Below are 13,965 nucleotides of genomic sequence, written 5' to 3'. Positions count from 1 at the left end.
GAGGGCTTTGGAATCTTGGGTACTAGAAGCAGAGGGCCAGCCATCTTCCTTCACGATCTGATTTCTTTGTCACTTGACACTTTTGTACTGTGCATTTATGACCAGGATAACTGATGATTACAGTATATGTTTTACGATAACAATCACCTATCACACTTCACAAACATCCGGACTCTCGTCCTGTGCCTGCAGTGGCGCAAGGACCCTTACGTAGCAAATTGGACGGCCGACATGTGGAGGCTGTGCTCTTTTTAGCAACGTGGAACCAGGACCAGAAACGCAACGCCCTGCACCTGCAATGATCTGCCGAATCGCTTGAAACAGCCATTCCCTTTCGTCTTATGTGGTCGTAACTTCTATTTTGTTGCGCTTTGGAAGCATTTTTTTCTTGTTTCCTATTCAAACACCGTGCTTCTTGTCTATTCAGTCCTTATTCCGGTCTCTTTGCCCATTGTTGTTTTGGTCTTTCTCTTCATCGTTTTCCGTGTCTCTGTCTCTTTTTTGTTCTCTCTCTTTTTTATTCTCTTTTGGGTTGCGTTCACCCATCAACCCGTCTTACATTTCCCCTTGTTCACCTGTCTCGCCCCTCGCGTTGGGGTGCTGACAGATTGAAGCCGGCTTCTTTCCTCCCACCTACGAAACCGCCACGTAGACGATCTTTCGCCATCCAGCGGTCGTCATATGACATTTCCTCATCGAACACAATCGATTTCCTCCCTTTAGTTTTACCTCATTTCTCGACGCCCGAGAGTGCTACCCTCATACATAACAGCCAGGGCATTTCGAACGATGAGGCTCGCCTACGGCCTCACCCTATTGGGTGCTGCTTCCAGCCTCGCCGCGCATTCGAAAGTAACGCCGCGCGATTTCAACACCAATGACTACTACGTCGTCCACCTAGCCTCTGATGCAGAACCCGCCGTCGTTGCGCGAGAACTGGGTCTGACACATGTTGGTCAACTTGGAGAGCTTGACAGTCATCATGTCTTCTCTGGCGAAAAAGCGCCGCACGATATTGTCAAGCGAGGTCTGGAAAAGCGAGGCCTGGAACGACGTAGCGCCTTTGGCAGCAGTGCTCTAGATGGTGTTCTGTTCTCGGAGAAGCAGGCTTTGCGAAGCCCTTGGCCGAAGAGAGTACCTCCGCCGCCTCGCGCTGGACCAAGCCCTTTCCGCGCCCGTCAGGAGGATGCTCCGGACGCCAATGCGGTCAAGAAGCTGACACAGATCGCCAAGACTTTGAATATCGAGGATCCTATCTTCCATGAGCAATGGCATCTGTTTAATTCCGTCCAACTAGGCCATGACGTAAATGTTACCGACGTTTGGTTGAGTGGGGTGACCGGAAAGAACGCCACTGTTTCAATTGTCGACGATGGCCTAGACATGTACAGTGACGATCTGAAGGGCAACTACTACGCAAAAGGCTCATACGACTTTAATGACAAGACCGAAGAGCCCAAGCCGAGGCTATCTGACGACAGGCACGGTACTCGTTGTGCTGGAGAAGTGGCGGCCGTCCGGAATGATGTATGTGGTGTTGGCGTCGCCTTCGACGCAAAAGTCTCAGGTTTGCGTATTCTGAGCAAGCTTATAAGCGACGCGGATGAGGCTGTCGCTCTTAACTACGACTTTCATAACAACCACATTTACTCTTGCTCTTGGGGGCCTCCAGATGATGGCAAAAGCATGGACGCTCCGGGGCTCCTGATTCGCCGCGCAATGTTGAATGCCGTGCAAAAGGGCCGTGACGGCAAAGGCTCAATCTACGTTTTTGCCAGTGGAAACGGAGCCGCCAACGAGGACAACTGTAACTTCGACGGGTACACCAACAGCATCTACAGCATCACAGTGGGTGCCATTGATAGGAAGGGCTTGCATCCATACTACTCCGAGGCCTGCTCCGCCAACCTGGTCGTCACATACTCTTCTGGTAGTGGCGACGCAATTGTAAGGATTTCCACCGACCTGCTGCTGGATCAGTCTGCCTCGGTTACTGACAAACACCAACGATAAATAGCACACCACGGATGTCGGCACAAACCAGTGCTACAATGGGCACGGAGGCACGTCAGCAGCAGCTCCTCTAGCCGCAGGAATTTTTGCTCTTGTCTTGGAGGTCCGCCCAGATCTTACCTGGAGAGACATGCAGTACCTCGCTTTCATGACAGCCGTACCGCTGAACCTTGACTCTGGCGACTGGCAAGATACCACTATCGGCAAGAAGTACAGTCACACTTACGGATACGGCAAGGTTGATACTTTTGGCATCGTAGAGGCTGCCAAGACTTGGAAGCTCGTCAAGCCTCAGGCTTACTTTTTCTCACCTTGGATACATGTGAAGCATGGTATTCCTGAGGGCGATGCTGGCCTCGCTACCAAATTCGAGGTTACTGAGGATATGCTTGCAAAGGCCAACCTTGAGCGGGTTGAGCATGTCACTGTAACGATGAACATAGAGCACTCTCGCCGTGGCGATCTCAGCGTGGACCTCATTAGTCCGAACAAGGTCATCAGCCATCTCTCCGTCACGAGACGCCTTGATAACGCCAAGTCGGGCTACAAAGACTGGACTTTCATGAGTGTTGTGCACTGGGGTGAATCGGGAGTTGGCACCTGGACCATCGTGGTCAGAGATACCAAGGCCAATGAATTCCAAGGCAACTTCACAGATTGGCATCTCAAGCTGTGGGGTGAAGCCCGGGATGCTTCGAAAGCGGTACTTTTGCCCATGCCAACAGAAAACGACGACAAGGATCACGACAAGCCGTCCACGACCACAGTCGCAGCTGAGACGATCACTATGCCGCCGGGTTCCGCGTCGACCCCCGACAAGCCCATCACCACCCCGTCTAGCGGCCACCCCGACCGACCGGTCAATAACAAGCCAACCGGAGCAGGGTCTCCCGGTTCCCAGGTCTCTCAGGTCACCACTGATCAGGGATCAGCCGTTAGCGGAAGCCCGGCTACTCAATCAAACTCATCGTGGCTTCCATCCTTTTTGCCCACATTCGGAGTATCGTCGCACACTCAAGTTTGGATATATGGCGCCTTGGGTCTGATTGTAGTCTTTTGCATCGGTCTCGGCATTTATCTGTTCATGGCTCGCCAGCGTAGGCTGCGAAACAGCCCACGGGATAACTATGAGTTTGAGTTGCTTGATGAGGAAGAAGCCGAGGGTTTGAACCGTGGTGAAAAGGGCTTCACGGGAGGCCAGAAAGGACGTAAAACCCGAGGCGGTGAGCTGTACGATGCTTTTGCTGGTGGAAGCGACGATGAAGACGAGTTTGCTACAGAGCAGTATCATGACCGTGCTGAAGGTAGCGCTGAAAGGACGCACGACAATGATGATGATGGGCATCATGTCATCGGAGACGACTCGGAAGATGAGGATGAGAAAAGGCCTATGACTTCACGATGAAGTGCATGGGGCGACGCTACATAGTATATAGATCCTTCGTTATGTGTTGGCTTACTCTGCGCCATTTTCGATAGTCACCGGAAGTTTGTGTAGAAGGTTGGACACCGAAGAGCCCAGAACTCATTACGTGAAGCAATGGCATGTGCCACCTACATTTCAAGGATTGTTCTAGTTGTACATTTGATAAGAAAAATTCATCTCTCTTATATCATTTGCGTCCTTCCCACCAGTGACCTGGGAGGGAGGGCATGTTGGCTAGAATAGGGAATTAACGACCTTTTCTAGTGTGGATGTCGTGAAGACACTCAGACAGCCCTTCTCTCAATACATACTACACGGCTGTAATTATAGACGTCCCGAACGTCAGCAACATTCAACAATGACCAGCTTCCTAATCGCATTGATATTGGCCATCTAGTTAGTGCCTGGCAAACTGGTATCATATTCCAACTGGTAGTATAATGCAAACCTAACAATGCACAAAACGTCGGCTCATTCCCCGGGCAGGCAGTCTAGGTGACCCGAATCACAACTTCACCGTCTGAGAACACCTCTCTTGTCCCTCCTCTTTCGTCTTGCATTTCTTCTCAGGATCTCTTCGTCCAAAAACTCTTCAGGTAGTTCAAAGTCCTCCACTTCCATCTCAGGGACCACATGACCCCATGCAAGGACTGTCCGTCCCTTCCGGCGGTTCCTGCTAAGGGCTGCATCCCGTTGATACTTCTTCTCGAAGAAGGACGTGAAGGGCCTAGGTGGCAGTAAATCCAGGGACTCCATGGAGGGATGTGTTCTTTGGTGCTGTTTCCTAGAGCGTGCACGGGCTTGTGTCTCATCACTCAGCTGTTTGGCGATAGAAGCATCCAAATCGCTTTCAGCCTCGCTGTCGGGAACTTCCTCGTCGTTTCCCTCATCCTCGTCCTCCTCGTCCTCCTCGTCTCCCTCTTCTTGTTCTTCTCTCATATCCTCATTCTTGGCATCTTCCTCGGCTAAGGAATCATCGCTCTCTGCCCGTGCTGCTTGAGCGATTGCCCGCTCCTTTTCCAATTTTCGCCGCTTTTCCTCGACGCCCCATAGTCGAAACTTATCCAAGATGGCCTCGCATCCGCGAATAAAGTGCTGTCGTGGTTCCTCGAACTCCTTCTTTTTGGTCTCGGTAATTCCGCTAACGCCCATCACTCTCAGCCAGTCGTGGCCCTGGAGCCCATCCAAGAGGCGTATGATCTGCTCCTTCTCGTGCTGAGCGCGACCCCTTTCCGTATTCCGGACGGAGCGTTCGGCGCGTTCGGCGCGTTTGTGTACCGGCTCGAACAGCGCGTCTGGAAGAGGGTCGGTGTGATCGTCGTCCAGGGAAAGTTGATTCTGCAGGAAGTCAAGGTTGAACACCTGGGTATCGACGAGGTTGGCGAAAAGGCCGTCGCTGTAGCTCCTGACTGGGAAGGATTCAACTTTCCGGTGGTCTTGCTGGTCGCGTTCCACCTTTGGGTCATCGACTATTACTATAGAAGTATAGGGCTCCAGTAGATCTGCGAAAACAACTGTCAGCATTTTGTGCAGAGGGGCATTGAGGTGGTTTTTTTTTCTTTTTCTTATTTTGGGGGGGAATGCAATCAGATAAACGTACTTTCCTGCCTCGGATCATTTCCAATGACCTCATCGTAATCCGGGAAATAAGCCGAGAGGTCACTCTTGAGCCGTGTGTTTTCCTGGGAGCGTAGCTTACGACCTTCAGTGGCCTTTGTTTCCGAGGGCTTGACGTGCAGACTACCCAGCTCGCGGGACACAGCGTTTCGAGCTCTGGCTATCGGCCTGGAAGACTCTATATTGGTTGAACCCGCTTTTACCTGCGGCGGTTGTAATATATCTGTACTGTATGCACTTGAGAGGGATGGTAGCGGCGGTGGTAATGACGGGCGCGACCGGATTCGGGCTGGGGGTTTCCCGGCTTGATTATGCGTTGATGTTGATGTTGATGGTGGTGAACAGTGAACCGCGGTCGCAGCGTCTCGGCTCGGTCGGGAGCGCGTCGGAGGGTGGGTAAGAGGAGGTGGTGGCGGCACCGCGACCGTTCTGGGGTGAAAGTCTGCGTTTGGCGACGACGACAAATTAATAGTGAGTCGCTGTCTTTTGGGCGATTGAATGGGATTGATATCAATTGGCTTTTCGGGATGTTCGTCGCGACGGCGTTTTGGAGCAACGGAAATCGCTTGCGAAAAGACCAACTTCTTGTTGCTATTATTGCTGAACCGCGTCTGCAGCATCGGGTATGTGGTGTGGCTTTCAGCTCGCCTGGAGCGCGTAACGGAGGCCATTGGCGATACGAAAACAGTCATTCATAATGCGCCCAGTGCGTATCAATTGAATCAGACGGAACTTCGAAAAGAAAATGGGTGTTGTCGTTTCAGGTTTTTCCTGTCGAATCTCAGCAGCTTGATGGGGTTTGGTATCCGGTCGGGCAAGAGTGGCGGCAAACAATTCCACTTCACCAGGCGTGCATCAAAATCAGCGACGCTCTTCTGATTCAGCGCCCCCAGCACCTAAAAACTGTCACAGCTCTCTCGCCTATTTTGTTCTTCATGTTAAGTGTCTCGCACTATAAACCTCATGTTTATGTTGCGATCTCCCATCTAGTTTTGTCTGTTAGGGTATTCGCAAGTAATACCCTGGATGTCTAGGCCCAATTGATGTGAAAACAGAGATCTTGCTACAACCAGAGCTGAATCGCAGTAACACATTTTTTCTCTCTCCCTTCTCCAACGTTGGTCAACCAAGCTTTCGACTGGCTTAAATTTAGAACTGCTTGTAGTCCAGAACTGCTTGTAGTCCATGTTAGGGCCTCGTCTTGAAAGAATAAAGTGCCTACCCAGGCTTGCCAGGCTTGCGAGGTCCTTAAGGTAGCTAGGGTTGTTGTTTGTATTTTCCCCTTTCCCCTGCAGTGTCCCGTCCTGTCTTGTGCAAGCCACCTACGGTACTTTGGAGTGATAATAATGGCATTAGCCTTTCTATGTGTCTGGTGGCTTCAGAACCTCTACCTACCGGTACATACCATGGCCTGGCGAGAGACTTCTGTCCGTGGGTTCATTTACGGGAGTACGGGAGTACGGTAGGCACCAGTCAGCAGTGTACTAATCAACCTAACCAGAGCAAACCAAGAGGCCCCCGTTAATCAGTGGGTCCCAAGGTGGCCAGGGCCAGGCTAAATCTGTAATTACTTGCTGCACTATGTAAGTAATTACCAAGCCAACAAGAGTTCGTCCACGGTAGTCCTACAGCACATTGCGTCACCGCGTCGCAAGCTCTCGCGGGTAGCCTACAATGAGTCTATCACATGAATGGAAATAGTCAACCAGCTAACTGCATCTACTGTCGATGCTTACATACATATGTATTGTTCGTAATCTGTATGTCTTTTTTTTCTGTTGCAATTGTCAATTTGCTATGTTCTTGTCTCAAGCGCATACGTCTAGCTTACCCTACCAATTTGGCTGATGCACCATCGGATTTTGGTGGATCAAAAACCTGATGCAGAACGGGGCTGGTGCGCTGCGTTGCGCTGACCTACAAAATCAAAGGTGCCCGCGCGCTCTCACTTGTTCAGTCGCTTGTCTAAGATCGGGCCCGTTTCCTGTGACGGTCTTCTCGCGTGGTCTTATGACGGCTTCATTTGACGATAAAATAATAGCTCTTCGTTCTTGGTCACGCGCTTTTGCTCCTTTACCGTCACCAACCCAAGCGTCCAAAATACCGTACCTCACCAAGCAACATTCAGTCCTAATGCAGATCCGGTGATGTATGGGAATCCCCTCCTTGCACATTCACCTTTTTTTTCAGAAGTGGCCTGCTGTCACCTCACTCGCATGTCTACCTACCTTACCTTGCCGACCTACCTACCTACGAATAAGACGTTCACCATCGAATGACATTTTACTTTGCGAGCGATGCCATTGAAACGTGCCTGCTCCAGCAACCATTTTCTTTACTGTCATCTAATACCAGCGTCTGCGGGTCCATAGATACAATACTTGTATTCACGCTTGCCTGGGTGGACTCGTGTCCCTTACCACAGCAGCCGTGACTGGCATAGACAGACAGAAAATGGCTGAGGACAAATCATCTGAGCCGGTACATGCGGACGCTGGGCGGGCGGAGCTCCTCCCGTCCCCTCCAAAAAGACCGCGTTCAGCTGCGTGTCAAGAGTCCACTGGGACTAAACCAGAGGCCAACGACTCGTCGGAATCGAGGCAGAAATACCTCGAATCTTTAATACCACCATCGACAGAAGTGTTTAATCGGATAGCGTGCATCCAGAACCACCGCGAGGATGAGATCAGGCGCATGTCTCGTGAGCACAAGCGCCCCTCTACTGGTTCAAAATCACCTACCCAACCTTCACATGCCACGCATAGTGCCGGACGGCCGGCTGTCGAGGAAGCAACCGCGGGGAGCCGGCCTACCATTATCGATGACATCCTCCTCACGCGTGCTGCCACTCTGATTCAGAGAACGTACCGCGGCTACCGCACCCGGAGGCAGATGTCCGGGCTTACCGTCGATGCAGACACGAGATGGGCGCACGCTTTGCGCGAGGCACGATTCCGTGAGATTACCAAACCACGACCACGATCCTGGTCTGGCGAGGCGGCCGGGGGTGTCGGTGCTGCTAATCCACAGAATGGTGACGCCGGCAAACGTTCCACTGCCGCCAGGCGAAATTGGAGGAAAGCGGCGATCGTTGCGAGGAGGGCTGGCTGGGATGAGGATTCGCCCTCGGGTTCCAGCTCGGATGAGTCGATTGTGTCTTTGCGGAGCAACATGGACGAAGAAGAGCGCAAGGCTGCCAGGAGGCGGAGACAGGAATCGAGGGCGAGGATGAAAAAGGCGGCCCAAACCATGGGGTTGCAATACTTTCTGGAAATGGTGGACCAGAAGCACCGGTATGGCTCGAATCTGCGGACATATCACGATGAGTGGAAGAAGTCCAATACCCACGAGAACTTCTTCTACTGGCTAGACTTCGGCGAGGGAAGCAACTTGGAGATGGAAGCTTGTCCCCGCGACCGGCTGGAAAGGGAGCAAGTCCGGTACCTTAGTCGAGAGGAAAGGCAATACTACCTTGTCAGAATCGACGCCGAGGGACGGCTGTGCTGGGCAAAGAATGGTGCCAGGATAGACACTACAGAGGATTGGAAGGATTCGATCCATGGCATCGTGCCTAAGGACGACATTACCCCAGCCTACAGCCCTGAGCTTGGACAGAAAGCCCGGGCCCCGGGCCGTAGTATCACAGGCGGCACGAGTAGTGGGAGTGCTGATTCCCGGGCGTCGGATTCTGAGCTTGAGGCAGCACGAGCGGCCAAGTATGCGAACCCAACCCTCGACGAGGCCAAGGGCATCAAGAAGGTTAGCCATGTTTCGGCGGCCACAATCTTCAATAAGATGCTGCGTAAATCTGTCAGGAAGAACACGTGGATATTCGTTGCCGACACATCGTTCAGGCTGTACGTCGGTATCAAGGATTCTGGTGCCTTCCAGCACTCTTCCTTTCTACAAGGCGGCCGAATCTCAGCGGCTGGGCTGATCAAGATCAAGAATGGGAGACTCAAATCATTGTCACCCCTCAGTGGGCATTATCGTCCTCCTGCTGCCAATTTTCGCGCCTTTGTCAAGTCTCTAAAGGACATGGGCGTCGACATGACCCACGTCTCAATCAGCAAAAGTTATGCGGTTCTCGTGGGCCTGGAGGTCTACGTGCGCACGAGGCAAAAGAGCAAGCGCTTTGTTCAGAAGCTGATTCACGGAAAGGACAAGATTGTCGCACCGGATGAGGTTGCTAAAAGGCGCGAGGCCGAGAAGGACAACAGCCAAAGTGCGGCGCGAGAGAGAGAGGTGCTTGAGCGAGAGGCTAGGATGAGGCGGGAGGACAAGAAGGGTGTGCGGATGCTGAGAAAACTTGGGGTCCAGCCTGAGCTCGATAATGCAGCTGACCAGGAGCCAGAACCGCGGGATCTTGTTACAGGATAAGGGACGAAGCTGCAGGCCAGGTTTGATAATAGGGGTTAACACGAGAAGCGACATCATACCGACATGCCATTTGAGGCTGTCACCTGGGCAGTTTTAATCTACTAATTCCTTTACCACACAGTCATCTTGTTTATTACAGATACCCTATTTTTTTGTAGCTCTGTGTTCGTCCAGCTCTGATTTACCGTCAACTTCAGGTCTTATATGTCGCATGCCATTTGTTGACTATTTACTGTGGTGGACGAAACAACCCGATTTCAAACCTAGCAGTGTCGTCTCATATCTGTCAAAGGCACTGAGATATACAAGGTTCTTCATCCATACCATACTAATGCATCTAACATTACTAGTTCTCTTATGTATATGAAGTGGAAGTTGCTGTATAGAAACATGTACAATAAGCAATGCCTGTAGAGATGAAGCCATACGAAAAGGATCAGACGCCAGGCTCCGTGCTGAAAAGAAAAAGGCTATAAAACACAAACAAGAGACAAGTCAATAGAAGAACACACGGGCGAAAGAAAGTCCAGTCTCAGCACAACACCCAGCCTGAAGACGACAGCGGCACTCATCTGTGTTCGCCGAAGCGAGCGCCCCCTCCTTATATGTAGCATATAGCGCTGGCTCAGCAATACGCCGCGACGGTCATTTGACCCCCAAAAAATAACCAAAAAAAACCACTAGCGTCGGAGCCAGTCGTCATGGAGAAGCCCTGACCCCTGACCGCAATCATCCCAGCCACGGGGACCGCCGCCAGTCGGACTACAGTCCCAGCCCTGCAAGCTTCTGCGGCTCGACAGACCATGACCAGAACAGGGTCCGTAATGAGACGGGCTGGAATGATTGCTCATGCCATATGCTGTTTGTACCGCTGAAGCCGTCGTTCTGAACCTCTCCAGGTCAGCCTCCATCTCCCTCAAATGCAGGACGCCGTGACCAGCCCAGTCGTCTAAGACAGACGCAATTTTGATGAAGCCGGCAGTATGACCGCCACATTCCCTAGCACGATGACCACAGCATACGAACAGGTAGCAGTGAATGAGCTCGTGGATAAAGGTCGAGATCAGTAGCCTGCGACTGAATAGGCCGCCGTTGGTGCCCCTGAGTATTGGGGATGACAGGACGATTAGCGCCTCGTATCCGCCGGCAGGCCGCTTCCGCATAGCTGTCGTGCCGATTATGTCCGTTTCGTACTTGCAACCTGTGCTGATGCTGGTCCCGGACCAATCCCACGACACGCGATTGGTCAGGCGACCAGCGAAGAACATCTCATTGGTGGCCGAGAATATGCTCGCCAGGACGGCATCGTCGAGCTCAAAGTCCGGATCGTGGGCACCGTTTATAGTGAGTGGAGATGATGGCCTCGGCGTGATCAAAGTCCTCAGTATGCGTTCGTACGTGGAGTCGGGATATCTATAGAAGAAGTCGGCCGTATACTCGCCAACCCATCGAGCGGCCTCGGCGTCGGAGACAAGATTGAGGTCGGTGTCGTCCGCATGTTCCAAGGCCCATGATGAGATGGACGCAGCGGTTATGGAGCGGCCCGAGGATGTTCGCTCGAGTGGCACCGCCGTCGGTGTTCTAGCGTATACCTGACGAGGCGGTGAAGGAGTTGGTGCTCGGACGAAAAAGACGTGGTGTTCGCCCGGGACTGGCGTCCACACGGACTGCCCCGGAATCCCCAGGCTCGCAGCTTCTTCTGTACATCTCCGCCCAAGAAACGGCTCGTCCAAACCCATTCCCCTGTCGCATGCATCAACATACCATGTTGATACCTCGTGCATTTCGTCCTCCGGGAAGGCGGAGAAATTTGTAGGGTTTGGGACGGGCTCGGCACGGTTCTGATGTGCGCCGACCCCTCTGCAACCCAGCCAATTTGCCATGGGTCATAGTCGGGGGCTTATAGGGGCAGGACAAGATAACGACGCCCCTTGAGTCCGCCTGACTATGTCAATAATCCAACCTGCCTTATATTATGGACCGGCCGCGTCCTTTTTTGAGTGCTGGGAACAAAGAAAGAGCAATATGAACAGAGAAAAAGTAAGGAAAATGTGGAGGAAAAAAGTAAGAACTGTAAGTACAAGAAGTCGTCTGGCTGTGATGTGTAGCTAGCTATTCGGAAGGAGTTCGACTCCTGTGTTGTGTGTGTTTGTTGTGCGTGATGCGAGATTGTATGTAGGAATGGTTCACGTTCGCGAAGCAACTCTAAGAGTACTTTCCTTGCTCCTGGGCCACACAGCACGCGGAATATTTGATACACCACAACTGCTAACGGTCGGAGCCCCGCGAAGTGACACCACCAAACGCAAAACCGCGGATGGTAGCCTCACTTCCAAGATCTTGTCCGAGATGGTAAGGGGGAAGAAAGCGAAATATGAAAATGGATGGGCTGGGAGGTGCGTGCTGCCCGTCAAAGTAATTTACCTTTGGGGGGGGGGGGGGGGGCATGCATCTCAAATCCGCTGGATCTGGCTGGAGTGGCCACCCAAGCCACGACAGTATGGAACGACCCAATGGCAGCGTTGACAGCCTGATGTGGAGTTTGCCATCTCCATCTTACCACGTACATCACTGTAGACCGACCTCTGGCGCCCTGGTCGACATGCTTCCAAGCTTTCTTAGGAGAAAACAAGGCTGGCTGATTGGAAACGGGCGACCTTTTCCGGGTCTTCTATGTGCCGGGGTGGCTTTCTTGGCCTGAGCGGTGTACGCAAAAAAAAAACAAAAAAATCCCACCCCAAAAAAAAAAAAAAAAAAAAAAAAAACTAAGAGGGGCAAATTTTGACAACGAAGGAGAAGCAAAAGAAACAAACAAGGTAAGATAATGGGAGAGCCTCCTCGCAGTCAGTTTCCCTCCGTACTTGAAGAATGTTGGTTCACCCAGTGAGCCCATCATGCCAACAAAGGATAAGAAATTATGATTCAGTATCATGACAACCGAAGGTATGTGGGTTGCAATCGATCGGTGGGCGACGACGACATGGTTCCATTTCAAATGCCGCCCCGTATATTTAATCGCCTGGTTGCATCGCAGGCATGACAGACAATTTGCCTGTTTTCTTGATGTCCACAGCAATGGGGATGTGTCTGCTCCTTCCTTCAGTCGTAGGTGTCGGGACAAAGGATATCTTTGCAGTGAAATATTCGGGCCTCTTTCTCCCCACACATGTAATAGGGGTCCGTTGAGCTTTTATTGGGAATCGGTTCATTAACAAGCGGTGTGATTGGGCGCCCCAGATCAAATAAACGCAACACTGCTAAAGCGGAGTTTAATACGTGGTAGTCTCAATGCCCAAATTTATCCTCAGTGCTCAGCCTAGACCCCGGCTGCGCAGGGGATCGAGCGCTTAATATACCTTACCAGCCACATGGTTTTTCGACCAATCAAACCAATCGAGAAAATAGCGCGCGTTCTAATCTGAGGACGTTTCGTCGATTTTCTAATCTCAGGGCTCATCCCTGAAGCCCAAGGCTCCACTATTGAACCTGTGGCTCAATTCGTGGCTTTGCTTGTACCTGTAGGTTCAACCAAAAAACTTTCTGGTTCAGGTTTGAGGACAATTTGTAGTCTTAATGCTCAGACTAGACCCTTTTGCTGCGCAAAGTGGACCGAACACTCCATATACCTTACCAGCCACATGGTTTTTCGACCAATTATATCGGTCGAAAAAATCGCGCGCGTTTTAGTTTCAGGACATTTTGTCGATTTTGGCCGTTGACCGGCAAATCTGCACAGTATACGCACTGTGCGCGTACCGTATAAGTAAAAGGCGATACAGTTAAATTACTGTGCATTATATATATTAAAATAAAAAATCGAATAATAAATCGAATAAAAATTGTAAATTTGCAAAAAAAGTACCGTTATATAACCAAATATTTGGGGGTTGTAACGTTATTTTATATTTTGTTTTACCGCCTATATTGGCCGGATTATTAACCGCTTTACCTATTTTGTTTATATTTCCTATTTATTATTTTATTTACTATTATATATATTTTAAATATTTTAATTTTTAAAAAAAATAATATTTGCATTTTTTGTAAAAAATATTATTTTACTTTTTTATTAAAATAATTATTTAAAATCTTATTATAAAAAATATAAAATTTTAAATAATTTTTTTTGTAAATTAAATTTAACGTGGATATTTGGCGTTATATAAAGTTTAAATATAAAAATTTCGGTATTAATATTATAAAAATTGGTAAAAACATAAACCTATTTCGATTTTAAATATAAATATTTAAATATTTATATTTTGATTAATAAAATGGCCAATTTTCAGTGTTTTGCAAAACGGATTTAATATAAACGTTTATATATATATAAAGTCCAATCCATAAAATTTTGGTATTGGTATCGTTAAAATTGGTTAAAATACAAGCCCGTTTTAATTGCAAATTTGCCGTTTGCAGATTGGCGATGCCTCCACCGTGCTCGATGCCGAAACGGATCTCCTTGTGGTGGGGGTCGTTTTCGTCGTAGGCGTCCGTCATGACCCATTCGTACAGCCCAAAGATGCCGC

General features: G+C 50.2%; 4 protein-coding genes across 4 annotated transcripts; 2 read left to right on the top strand and 2 right to left on the bottom strand.

Moving 5' to 3' along the window:
• The first annotated feature begins 189 nt into the window (after positions 1-189).
• MGG_15291 (pheromone processing endoprotease KexB) lies at positions 190-3,897 on the top strand. Its single transcript, XM_003716089.1, has 2 exons — positions 190-1,947; positions 2,018-3,897. Exons 1-2 carry the CDS (start codon positions 790-792, stop codon positions 3,416-3,418), a joined length of 2,559 nt encoding a protein of 852 aa, XP_003716137.1. The 5' UTR covers positions 190-789; the 3' UTR covers positions 3,419-3,897.
• On the bottom strand, positions 3,547-6,492 carry MGG_13467 (uncharacterized protein). Its single transcript, XM_003716088.1, has 2 exons — positions 5,040-6,492; positions 3,547-4,941 (listed from the first exon to the last, which is right to left on the bottom strand). The coding sequence occupies exons 1-2, from the start codon at positions 5,746-5,748 to the stop codon at positions 3,953-3,955; spliced, it is 1,698 nt and encodes a 565-aa protein (XP_003716136.1). The 5' UTR covers positions 5,749-6,492; the 3' UTR covers positions 3,547-3,952.
• A 262-nt stretch (positions 6,493-6,754) lies between these two features.
• MGG_03743 (IQ calmodulin-binding domain-containing protein) lies at positions 6,755-9,880 on the top strand. The gene has a single exon (XM_003716087.1). The coding sequence runs from the start codon at positions 7,511-7,513 to the stop codon at positions 9,434-9,436; it is 1,926 nt and encodes a 641-aa protein (XP_003716135.1). The 5' UTR covers positions 6,755-7,510; the 3' UTR covers positions 9,437-9,880.
• Positions 9,741-11,806, bottom strand: MGG_13465 (uncharacterized protein). The gene has a single exon (XM_003716086.1). The coding sequence runs from the start codon at positions 11,317-11,319 to the stop codon at positions 10,117-10,119; it is 1,203 nt and encodes a 400-aa protein (XP_003716134.1). The 5' UTR covers positions 11,320-11,806; the 3' UTR covers positions 9,741-10,116.
• Positions 11,807-13,965: the final 2,159 nt, after the last annotated feature.

Source organism: Pyricularia oryzae, chromosome 4, assembly GCF_000002495.2.
Source record: "Pyricularia oryzae 70-15 chromosome 4, whole genome shotgun sequence".
In the NCBI taxonomy this organism is placed as follows: domain Eukaryota; kingdom Fungi; phylum Ascomycota; class Sordariomycetes; order Magnaporthales; family Pyriculariaceae; genus Pyricularia; species Pyricularia oryzae.
Note: the sequence above shows the minus strand (reverse complement) of the source record. Positions and strands in the feature narration are given on the sequence as shown.

Coding starts and splice junctions, on each gene's coding strand:
- MGG_15291 (XM_003716089.1), top strand. CDS start 790: ATGAGGCTCGCCTACGGCCTCACCCTATTGGGTGCTGCTTCCAGCCTC. Junction 1,948..2,017: donor CTGGTAGTGGCGACGCAATT/GTAAGGATTTCC, acceptor AACGATAAATAG/CACACCACGGATGTCGGCAC.
- MGG_13467 (XM_003716088.1), bottom strand. CDS start 5,748: ATGACTGTTTTCGTATCGCCAATGGCCTCCGTTACGCGCTCCAGGCGA. Junction 4,942..5,039: donor AAATGATCCGAGGCAGGAAA/GTACGTTTATCT, acceptor TTGTTTTCGCAG/ATCTACTGGAGCCCTATACT.
- MGG_03743 (XM_003716087.1), top strand. CDS start 7,511: ATGGCTGAGGACAAATCATCTGAGCCGGTACATGCGGACGCTGGGCGG.
- MGG_13465 (XM_003716086.1), bottom strand. CDS start 11,319: ATGGCAAATTGGCTGGGTTGCAGAGGGGTCGGCGCACATCAGAACCGT.